The 12,672-nt window shown below is 37.1% G+C and overlaps 1 protein-coding gene across 2 annotated transcripts in view; it reads left to right on the top strand.

Annotated features, from left to right (window-relative positions):
• The first annotated feature begins 1,435 nt into the window (after positions 1-1,435).
• The window catches only part of LOC146461672 (transcription factor 21-like), a 28,491-nt gene continuing 17,254 nt past the window's right edge, over positions 1,436-12,672 (top strand). The window contains exon 1 of one of the 2 annotated variants that reach the window (XM_085086559.1): positions 1,436-2,353. In XM_085086559.1, coding sequence (XP_084942685.1) covers positions 1,843-2,353 — 511 coding nt within the window. In that variant the 5' untranslated portion in view covers positions 1,436-1,842. The remainder of the gene's footprint in view (positions 2,354-12,672) is intronic. The other variant, XM_085086558.1, reaches the window with a different exon arrangement.

Below are 12,672 nucleotides of genomic sequence, written 5' to 3'. Positions count from 1 at the left end.
GTGTCAGTATATGCAGCCTTGTGCCTCACTATAGGCGATGAGTATGAGTGAATTACAGTATACAAATGTATTTTCTCACGATCTCTTCCTATTTTAAGAATCGCTAACATGTCTTATACCAACAGTAACGAATGTTCCACTTTTTTTAAGTTTTAATGTTTTAAGCGATTTACCACTCATGTCTCGGTGTTTCTTTAAAAACTGCAACCGGAGGCGAAAGGAGCAAAGAGGTCAATTTCCTTTTCCTAATCCGGATTAATTTACACAATAACTTCTTTTTCAAAATAAAGCTTTGTTGAATTGGGTGTGGAGTCAATTAAATTACTCGTCTCTTTCTACGTTTATTTCTTCTCACAACTTTTCACTACTTGTGGTCTTCTTTGTCCGAAGGTTCATGAACAAGGACAATTATCACTATTATCCACTGAAAGCCGCTTGAAAATAATAAACAACAAAGATCAGAAAGCACATTAAAAAATTTGTAATTAAATACATTAAAACCTATCAATTTTTAAGTAATCTCTCTTTCTTTCAGTCGGTGTGTTCAAAGTGTAGTTCTTCGATTAACGAAAATTTTATGTGAGCCTTATTTTCAGATGGTTCGAGATCACCTGGAAGAGGATGGGGTGAGGCTGATCTCCTGAACGTATTCAGCGGAGGTATTTGTTCGTCCAAAGAGCGCTCTAAGTGTTTTGAGCAGTAATGAACGCCATATACCTTGGATCTTACAAGAATCAGGCTAATTTCTATGAGTCCGATTCCCAGCGACTTTGAAAATTGCAATGTCAGTGATTTTTATAAATTCACGATTCCGACAAATGGAACGACGATCTAAATGAACACAATAATACAAAAGAAAAAATATTATTTTATACAAATAATGATATTAAAAGTGACAAGCTGGACCGCTTGGGACGCTCAGAGCATAATGCAGTGACAATGAATGCACCCACAGAGAAAGTTATTTGTGTACAAACCTTAGTTGGGGCTAATCATTTTGAACTTTTCTGATTGAGATGGATCATTTTCAGCACCGCATTGTATGCATGGCATGAGGTCATCTTGTTTCAAAAAAAATATTTTTGTGGAAATTTTTTTCTAAGTAGTGAGTTCCTGTTTGCAAACGTGCAGAGCATCCGAACGTTTTGCGGAATGACAACATGTAGACCCCATCCTAATCGCAGATACATGAATTAACCGACCGGTCTTGAAATAAGCAGCCCTCAGATCTGATATGCTTGGCTTCTCCCAAATTTATTCAACACGTGTAACCTTTTGACTCATAAAGCACCGTTAAGGGTAAATACGATTTAATGAGTTGCCATTAATAAATAGTTTAATTAAAATGGTAACAATCTATGTGCGGTGCCCTCTTTTTTAACCGAGACACCGCCATTGTTAACAGTACTCGGGAAAACAATTAAATTCGTATCGCAGCTTGCATCTACGCTGCATTGTGTTGTGTTTTGTGACAGCGGATGTATTTAGCGGCAGAAAACGTCAGAAAAAAAGAATTCGGACGGGCCAGAGAATGTCTCGTTGGTACAGTGATATGTGTAAACCTAAATGGCGCTTAGACAGAGACAACAAAATCTGCCAATCACATCAGAGGAGAGGAGAGGTTATCGTTTCACCGCAATCGACACCCTACTCTCGCTTGTAAGGAACGTCCACGCTTGACTCGCCCAAATGCCTCGTTCATTGACTGTTGAATGCTATTCGCGTTCCACTGGCGTTGACAGAGGTGTCGCTTTACAAAAGCTGGTCTATTACTTATAGACGTTTTTCGACCATCATTGCGGGCACAAGTTATTGACACGCTTGGCGTGCAACAACGCTACAATGTCGATAGTAAAATTGGAGGCTTCTTGGTCGGGCGAGGAAGATGTCGACGGTAATTTTCTGTGTTCGGGTCAAATGCAGAACTCACCCACTTCTTCTCAATCTTCAACCAGCTGTGATGGGGAGATAGAGAATATAGGCAGTCCCGGCGTTCACCAGGGGAGGCCGCGAAAACTGAAGCGGCGTAGAAAACGTATGCTAACAGGAGTGAGTCGGCAACGCCGCGCGGCGAACGAACGCGAGCGCAAGAGAATACAAGGCGTGAACCGTGCGTTTGAAGAGCTGAAAAACGCTCTGCCAGTGGCGAAAACTGAGGACATCTCTAAAATTGACATCCTAAGAGTTGCGGCCAAGTGGATTGATCACCTCACTACGCTTTTAGACCAGGATCAAGGGGTACACATCCTACCAACAGAGTATTCTGAGGAGCCAGACTTGTATGAGATTCTGGGAGAAGAGTTTTCTATCAACCATCGCGAGTTAGAAGATCATGATTTTCTTCAAGGGCAAGGTAGGCTATACTGAACTCCTCTGTGCTTATTTACTTTTTTTTTCCATTCCTAAAGTGCATATAAACAGGAGGGTCACCGAGCTTCCTCTTAGAAATACCAGGATGTTTAAAAAGCTAGTGAGTTGCTTGAGAGTTATTTTAAAGTCGCAAGGTTCAGTCGCCGCACCCTTCCAAAAAAAAGAAAGAAAGAAAAGAAAAGTAAAACGCAACTCCAAAACGATAAAAATTAGGTCACAACACCGATGAACTCCGGTTGTTGATGGCTTCAATCTTCGGTGACTTGATCGCTTTTAATAGCCGAAATCTTGCTTCACACATTCCCATTTCCCGCTTTGACCTTCACCCATATAAGGAAATACAACGCTTATATCCATTACATTTTTCTCTGCACTTATAAAACACTTATTTTTACAAGCATTCCTCCGTACATTTTTGTGCAAAAAAAGCTGAGAGATCTAGAGAGATCTACCGTATTTTTAACATGCCTTTGTAATGTTTGTGTCACCGATGAGGGCAAACCTATGGCTATTTTAGGACTTTTTAGGTTTCAATGTTTTGACATCAATATTTTTCTTTCTATTATTGCTGTAAACGGTCGACCTTTAGGTTAACTTTTAATACTTTTTCATACTTCAACAAAGCTAAGGGAAATCTGGGCTTGCTCTTCAAGCTGATACGTCAGAGGACCGTTCAAATAACAATTTTTGTCTGATAAATAGCTCTGTCACTTTATTTTTGCTTCCGTAAATGTATTCATGCATGACCTCTAAATCTGTTTAATTTATCAGGTTTTCGAGGTTAATTTTCTTTCCTGAACGCATCAAAAGTGCCGACCATTAAACCTCTTCATTCAACTGATATGAAGCACTTGTGGTCCCGTTTTGGTGACGCAAAAGAAACAGTCTTTTTTATGAGAGACAGAAATCAATAAGCTGGGATAAGCAAGGAAAAGAAACATTCCAGTCACCTATTTCTTGCTTTCATTGTTGTTATTTTTTAATTGTGCCCTTCCTCTTCCTCTCTAATCAGACAGTGTCTCATAGTTCTCACAGAGGTATCAGTGAAAATTCCAAGTTCCTAAAACATCATATATCTTGATTGAGATAGTGGTAATGTCTTAATTGTTAAAACGAGATAATTCCCCTTTTCCCAAGCTGTTTCAGTACCAAGAAAGGAATAAAAGTCAACGAATGTGTTTATAACTGGGTAAACAACGTTTATACACACACTGGAAACCTATTTAGCATATCAATGTATTTATAGATTTCGTTCAAAAACTCACATCACACTTTATTAAAAATTCCTTTTATAATTTACACTTAAGATAAGAACAAGTTTAAATACCGTTCATAGAACCCCAACTGTGCAAATTTCAATTTAGACAACCATAAAAGGGAAATTATAGTCGGTTATTCTACAGACTAATCGAAATTCTGCATAAAACATTTCGTCAAGGGCAATTTCATTCCAATTTTGGCTGACCTTGAGTCAAACAGAAGCACGAAAATACCACGTTGTAAATAACAGATATTGTGTCTTACCTGCAGTTTGGGTTACAATTGAATTAATAAGGCTGTTTTGCTATCAGTTCAATACAGTATGGTCTTTATGAAGATTGAAGTCAAAGATAAGATCTTTGTTGTTAAATGTTCTGTCTCAATTAAATGGCTGTCTTAATTGCGCCAATAACACAGGCTAATAATAAGTCACCACGGGCAATGTCAACTGAGTCTTTGAGCAAGTTGCAGACCTTGTAAACGCTAAACAAGTTTTCCTTGATTTGTAAATAACCTTTGCTCGATAAATAGGGTTTCCTGGCAACAAACTCTATCTAAACCTTGCTTAACTCAACACTATCAAGATGTCAAGGTAGATTTTTTCCATTCCTTCATAGAGGTTGGGCCACCCCTGAAGATGACCAAATCGGTCATCACGATCATAAATGTTATCTCTTGGCAACGACCTGGCCGGCTCTGCAAAATAATGGTATTAATATTTCTTATCATTTAACGCAAAGGGTAATCTATGAAGTCAATTTTTTGTGAGCAATTCCGTCACGTTCTCAGTGAGCCGTAGTGTGAAGAAATTCGCCCTCGGAATGAGTCCAATGCAGTCATTGATAATTTACTTAAGCTCGGCATTTTGGTTGTATTTTTTATCTTTGTTTTTTTTTACTTTTATTTAGCTTTTAATGCGCCTTTTGATTATATTCACATGATGATCATGAATGAGTAAATTATAAATATTACTACTACTACTACTACTACTACTACTACTAACTAAAAAATTCAATCAAGTTCTCAGCTATCAATTAATAACAACGACATACATGCAAATTTCACAATATCTTATTTGCTATCAGTTACGAAAAATCTTCAGCTAGCAGTTAAAATTGATCATATTCACATCATGATCATGAATTAGTAAATTATAAATATTGCTAATAATAATAATAATAATAATAATAATAATAACTAAAAAATTCAGTCACGTTCAGCTATCAATTTGTAACAACGACATGCAGGCAAATTTCACAATCTCTTACTTGTCAGTTGCGAAAAATCTTCAGCTAGCAGTTAAAATTTTCGTTCTTTCAAGATGATATAGTTCGCGTAAAAACCAATGAAAACTTGCTGGCTAATTTCAGTATGACCTGATATATCTACCATTTTGGATCGACTCCATGTTGTAGAGTTACACCTTGAACACTAGCTAACAGTTTCTCGGCACCGGTTCAAACATGCTTTTACAGATTGAAAGCTTTTTTTATATGTTCTGGAAAAAAGCTTTAATCAGTCGATTGAAAGAACTTTAAAGTTAACTTGAAAGATGCAAGGCTGATCGAAGAGCTAGTGTTTTAAAGACATATTATTTCGGTTAGACAAAACTAACGTTCATCACGTTGATTATGCCTGCAACAAAAAAGGTGATAGCCGTTTTAAACGCAGAGCGCTCACGATGTGGTAACTGCTTACGTGCTGTTTAATCCGACCACAAAATGTTGAAGGCCACTGGGTGTCAGAACAGTTCTTGTTTACGTGCACGAGTATCAGTAAAAAACACTCTGTTCTTTGGTATCAAATCGTTTTAAAATTAATAGACGTCGATGGACTTCTTGTTCACGTCTTTAAGGCACGAATATCAGTAAAAACACTTCGTTCTTTAGAGTCAAATCGTTTTAAAATTAATATACTTCGATGGAGGAGCCTTTTGAACTTAAGACCCTTGTAGCTACTTAGCTAAATGACGTTTAGTTTCGTCAAGCAGCTAAGTGCACAGGATCGGAGGTTAAACCCTTCCCGCCTACATATAATGCCTCGAGGCATGCAATAGAACTTGTAACATTTTAAGTCTATAATCATGTTGATGAAATTCTGAACTCGGGGTGGCCTTTCAAATAATAGCCAAACAGAGAGCAGAACTTTCTTTAAAATCTTTTTGTTTGCTATACAGTTTCTTCCTAAATCTTCTTCTTCCTCTTCTTTTCCTTCTTCTTCTTCAATCGTATTTATTCAAGTTTCAATACGTTCACAAACTGAAATTTTGTTTTTCAAGTCAGCTGAACAAAAGTCAATACCAAGATGTTTTTCACTCAGCCTGTTTCCTTATCTTATAAAGCGAGTAGTAGGCGTATTTAAATAACATTTAATTAATCAGCTGTTTTGCGTATTACGTTTCTTTGTTTTTTCCCTTTATATTGTTAACGGATACATAGAATATATAAGTAAATTAAAAAATACGGTTTCCATTTTCAACTTGGACCAGCCGGATGTTCAAAAATGAGATGACTTTACATTTGTGGTTAAATCAGTCATTATTAAGGGCTAATACTTACTTATTTTCCAAGTTTGGTACATAACGAACGAAAGTATCTATCCACTCAGTATAGGGATTTGCCTTGGAAATATTAAATCCTCGATAGGGTTTAGTGTCTTGAGTTTACTTTTGTAACCAGTTTTGCGGTAGTTTTAATTCCCTTGTTTCATAGTGTTAATCAGCCTTCATTTGCTCAATAGATTGCTTCAGACAATCTTTGCGATTAGTAGTTTTCAACTTGTTGTTAATCCTGGATAAATTTAAGCCTGGGTATTAAGAGTTTTGCCCTACTTTACAATACAAATGGCAAGGAAATCTAAAAGAATTAAACCACAAGGATTATGTTTCCTCACAAATTACAAGATTGAATGTACTAATATGTGCTAATGTGAATGATTTCATTATATATTTATTTAATTATGTTTTTATATCGTAATTGTTAGCTCCACCTGCTTTCTTAGCATCCGGTACTTCTTCCGACTGCCAGGATAATTGAAGTGATTCTCTTGCAATAAAAGTTGTCGTGAAGATTTTATCACAATTTATGTGATTATTTATTACTATGTATTATTTCTAAATATGCAATAAAAAGTATAGGTCACCGTGCCCACGAAAGAGCTTCGATCCACTCAAGGTTACCCCATAATTGCTTGCAATATTCGCTTTCAAATATGAGTCTATTTGATCAGCTCTTGCCGAAATCAGTTCTTGCAGAAATTATATAGATAAAAAAGAGCTTTTAATAGACCAACGTTAAAAATAAAATGCATGAAACATAAGCAGCAATTACAGATAACTTTCTTGGCAGGGAACACAATATCAAGCAGTTTTGACCCAAAAGGTTTCTTGTGGCGTGCATGTTCTCAGAATCACTATTTTATGCCCGCGAGTGGTGGGCAAGCTCGTATTTCTGGCAATAACTCATGCGTGGGTTGTGTGGGTGAGTGAGATCAAAACGTGGACTGATAGCGGCTGCCAGTAGCGCCTTTACATCCTGACGTTCGATCTCACCCCACAGAAGAATGGTAAACCGTTATCAGACTATATGATATGTGCGGTATAGAAATAAATTAACATCGCATTACATATAAAGAACAAAAGTGAATTTATGCAGGACGTTCCAACATATCCAAGCCTGATTGGTTCAGTTCAGACAGTTGAGTGTCAGTTGAAGTTGGAGTAGTACGTTTCATCCCACAGGAGAATTGTAAACCGCCATGAAACTATATGATATGTGCGGTATAGAAATACATTTTTCGGTCGTCAATTTTTCCTAAAAAATTGTAAACATAAAGGGGACAATAGCTAAGTTAAAATAACGAGATAAAAAAGATAGCAGAAATAACAATTTAGTAATTAACTGGCCTTAGCATCAAGGAAAAACGCAATGTTTTCAGCGTGTGCGCGCTTATTACGCAAGAAATTATGCGCAGTAAGGCGGATGCACAATGCAATTCAATGGAATCACTATTTTCTTGAAAAGGTGATCGATGAAAACTTGACCGCTTTTCGTGAAACGACACCGAAAAACAGGTTTTACGACCCTGAAAAGGTTTAGGACGACGCAAAAAAGAGAAGAAACGAGAGGGAACAAAGAATGTACAATCTTACGTTTTTAAAGTGGCTCGTATTTTGGGGCGCACCATTACGAGCCGGGCCGTTTTCAAAAATTTAGGCCCGGTGCCGGTTGTCCAAAGCTCGATTAAGGTGGCCGAACACAGTTTTCTAGTATACAGGTGTTGGTAAACATTATTTGAAAACTACGTACTTCTGAGAACCCGAAATTAGCATGGTGCAAGATTAACAAAGAAGGAATAAATTTGGATACTTCTTGTTAAGCAAGGTGCCGTTGCCATGGCAACAAAGCAAGCTATTAACCGTCCACAAATAATGGTTTTCTTTAATTTTTAGAAAATGCTCTCGTTAGATTTTTTCCATTTTTTGTATCCAGAAAAACTCACAAAATACTGACATAGTGATGCTGCTTTCATGTTATTTTAACAGAGAGATCTCCTAATGTTTTTTGAAGTAACCCTCTGTTAGATTTTGTTTTTGGTTTTTAGGCGAGTTACGCTTTTAAAAAACTACTGTTTTGCCAAATTTCACAAAATTCTAACGAGCGGTTCCTCGGAAAACAGTTCATTTCCATTAAAAACAACCAGTCACATTTTTTTTGCTCAAATGCGCATGCGTGGCTTTTAATTTGGTTTTCTCGACACAGCGGCAAAATGAGTGCGCATGCTCCGGCGATTTGTGATTCAATCGTGAATCGATTACGAGTGCTCCACTTCAATCGCCAAATTCACACCTGTTACCACAATATTTTTTTTGTTGAATAAGATATGTGATGGAGCAAGTTCGAAGGAACCTTTCCTGAAAGCGGCAACCTTAGCTATTTTGATTTGGGCTTATCCACGCGAAACGAGAACAAGCAATTGAAATTTTAAAAAAGCCGCCATTTTGCCGAGTAAGATTGCTCACGCGTGACGAGCATGCGCAGTCATTTTGCCGCTGTGTCGGTTTTCTCAGCAAAGATGAAAAGCGTACAAGAAGGCCTAGCTCATTGCGAACTCACTTTCTTTGTTCGGCGATAAATGAAGAAGGATTCACAAACGAGAAACTGAGTTATTTTAAGAGCAAAACTTACCCTTGTGATCCATTTGGTATCAAATTGAGGGATCGATAGTATTTGCTTACCACAACCCTAGCACGCGCTTAATAGCATCACTAACAGAATCTGTAAAGCGCGCGCAAACTGTGTTCGGCCACCTTAAGCTAATACTGGGTTAACGTGAACTTTGATTCGAGTTTTAAGTACCAATCAACAACCATTTTTCCAAAAGATTTTTGCCTTTCAGTTGTGACTTAAATTCAGCTTTTAAAAGCATTTCAGTTTCATGAGCGAGATGAAAACCTCGATTAACCTTTAATCGGGGATTAGCGTCAATCGGCTTTTGTAAACCGGGTCCATGTAGATATAGCAAGTGCGTATTATTTGAGCTGATATCGTTGATAAGCGCCCCTATTGCACTAAGTACCGGCCTTGTATCGCTAAGTGAGCCTATTACTTAAGGGGACAATGTCAGCTATTTTTGGCAATAGTTCGAAAAGCCCAGAAATGTGTCTATGAATAAAAATCTAAAAATGCATTGATAGTATAAATATCTTTTGCTGGGATGGCAAAGATGAAAATCGATTGCATCTTAAAAAAATGGTCATTTTTTTTAAAAGTTCTTCACTAGTGTCTAGCAAAACCTTTTAGATCTGATTAATATGGCTTGTTATCTGCTTGAGTGATCACTTGACATTTTTCCCATCAGTACTCTAAGAACAACTTGTGTGAGAGCAAAGGCACTTAGGCAGATGTTTAGGACAGTTTTAACCAAAGAGGACAGAATCCTTGGGACATGTGCGTACGTGTGTCCAGAGAGATTTGTGGTTGAAAGGAAGGCAGCAAAGTAATTGACTTACAAATGCGAAACGTGTTCTCAGATTCCCTTCAAATGTATAGGCTTTACCGAACTTTCACTTGCTACAAATCCTGTCAATGGTCTTATCTTATTACAGTATTTTCTACAATTGCAGGTCAGATTAAGTCACAAAAGACTTAAACTAAACCGCTTATTGAAGATTGGGCCCAATCTCCAGTAAGGCGGCGTGGTGGGCGCTCCAGCCAATCTTTCAGCAGGTAGTTCTCGAGCGAAACTCCGGACATGGAAATATCTTTCCAAAAACCGAGAAAGTCCGAGAAAATCACCAACACCAAAAAAAGGCCGATTGCATGGTCTGATTAAACTGCACCACAAATAATTTAAATTTTAAACAGTTCACCAGTGAGCGAGCGCTCAAACAAGACACCAATCAAATTAGACTTAAGCCGTTCGCTTGACCGTGAAAATCTTCTATAACCGATATTTTTTCAAATTTCCTCATGACAATTAGACCGTGAAGACAACTTGTGCCATAAATTCTTAAAGCATTTTGGGGGAGACACTGACTTTGTTTTGGAAGTGAATTGCATACGTGAAAAATCCGATGTTGAAATGAATAAATTGAGTGACGCTACTTGACAGAAATTCTATGGTTTTTAATGTAAAAATATTGTAAATGACATGCTGTAGACAAACTTCTTGCGCTAAATTTAATTCGATTTTAAATTTTGATTTTATTTAGGTTTATCCCATACAACAACAGACGGCTGGAAATTACAATTTACACGTAAAGGGGTCCAGTTACAAAAAGATAAGGAGAAAGGCAAAAAACATAAAAACTAATACCTTGCCCTGTAGATACAATCAAACTAAAAATTTCAACAGAAAACATCTTATCTTTATTAGACCTTCTAAATTTTTTTTACGGAAATTTCCACTCAGTATAGGGATTTGCCTTGGAAATATTAAATCCTCGATAGGGTTTAGTGTCTTGAGTTTACTTTTGTAACCAGTTTTGCGGTAGTTTTAATTCCCTTGTTTCATAGTGTTAATCAGCCTTCATTTGCTCAATAGATTGCTTCAGACAATCTTTGCGATTAGTAGTTTTCAACTTGTTGTTAATCCTGGATAAATTTAAGCCTGGGTATTAAGAGTTTTGCCCTACTTTACAATACAAATGGCAAGGAAATCTAAAAGAATTAAACCACAAGGATTATGTTTCCTCACAAATTACAAGATTGAATGTACTAATATGTGCTAATGTGAATGATTTCATTATATATTTATTTAATTATGTTTTTATATCGTAATTGTTAGCTCCACCTGCTTTCTTAGCATCCGGTACTTCTTCCGACTGCCAGGATAATTGAAGTGATTCTCTTGCAATAAAAGTTGTCGTGAAGATTTTATCACAATTTATGTGATTATTTATTACTATGTATTATTTCTAAATATGCAATAAAAAGTATAGGTCACCGTGCCCACGAAAGAGCTTCGATCCACTCAAGGTTACCCCATAATTGCTTGCAATATTCGCTTTCAAATATGAGTCTATTTGATCAGCTCTTGCCGAAATCAGTTCTTGCAGAAATTATATAGATAAAAAAGAGCTTTTAATAGACCAACGTTAAAAATAAAATGCATGAAACATAAGCAGCAATTACAGATAACTTTCTTGGCAGGGAACACAATATCAAGCAGTTTTGACCCAAAAGGTTTCTTGTGGCGTGCATGTTCTCAGAATCACTATTTTATGCCCGCGAGTGGTGGGCAAGCTCGTATTTCTGGCAATAACTCATGCGTGGGTTGTGTGGGTGAGTGAGATCAAAACGTGGACTGATAGCGGCTGCCAGTAGCGCCTTTACATCCTGACGTTCGATCTCACCCCACAGAAGAATGGTAAACCGTTATCAGACTATATGATATGTGCGGTATAGAAATAAATTAACATCGCATTACATATAAAGAACAAAAGTGAATTTATGCAGGACGTTCCAACATATCCAAGCCTGATTGGTTCAGTTCAGACAGTTGAGTGTCAGTTGAAGTTGGAGTAGTACGTTTCATCCCACAGGAGAATTGTAAACCGCCATGAAACTATATGATATGTGCGGTATAGAAATACATTTTTCGGTCGTCAATTTTTCCTAAAAAATTGTAAACATAAAGGGGACAATAGCTAAGTTAAAATAACGAGATAAAAAAGATAGCAGAAATAACAATTTAGTAATTAACTGGCCTTAGCATCAAGGAAAAACGCAATGTTTTCAGCGTGTGCGCGCTTATTACGCAAGAAATTATGCGCAGTAAGGCGGATGCACAATGCAATTCAATGGAATCACTATTTTCTTGAAAAGGTGATCGATGAAAACTTGACCGCTTTTCGTGAAACGACACCGAAAAACAGGTTTTACGACCCTGAAAAGGTTTAGGACGACGCAAAAAAGAGAAGAAACGAGAGGGAACAAAGAATGTACAATCTTACGTTTTTAAAGTGGCTCGTATTTTGGGGCGCACCATTACGAGCCGGGCCGTTTTCAAAAATTTAGGCCCGGTGCCGGTTGTCCAAAGCTCGATTAAGGTGGCCGAACACAGTTTTCTAGTATACAGGTGTTGGTAAACATTATTTGAAAACTACGTACTTCTGAGAACCCGAAATTAGCATGGTGCAAGATTAACAAAGAAGGAATAAATTTGGATACTTCTTGTTAAGCAAGGTGCCGTTGCCATGGCAACAAAGCAAGCTATTAACCGTCCACAAATAATGGTTTTCTTTAATTTTTAGAAAATGCTCTCGTTAGATTTTTTCCATTTTTTGTATCCAGAAAAACTCACAAAATACTGACATAGTGATGCTGCTTTCATGTTATTTTAACAGAGAGATCTCCTAATGTTTTTTGAAGTAACCCTCTGTTAGATTTTGTTTTTGGTTTTTAGGCGAGTTACGCTTTTAAAAAACTACTGTTTTGCCAAATTTCACAAAATTCTAACGAGCGGTTCCTCGGAAAACAGTTCATTTCCATTAAAAACAACCAGTCACATTTTTTTTGCTCAAATGCGCATGCGTGGCTT

Source organism: Pavona decussata, unplaced genomic scaffold, assembly GCF_977016875.1.
Source record: "Pavona decussata unplaced genomic scaffold, jaPavDecu1.1 SCAFFOLD_195, whole genome shotgun sequence".
Taxonomy (NCBI): Eukaryota; Metazoa; Cnidaria; class Anthozoa; order Scleractinia; family Agariciidae; genus Pavona; species Pavona decussata.
This window is presented reverse-complemented; position numbering and strand designations above follow the sequence as displayed.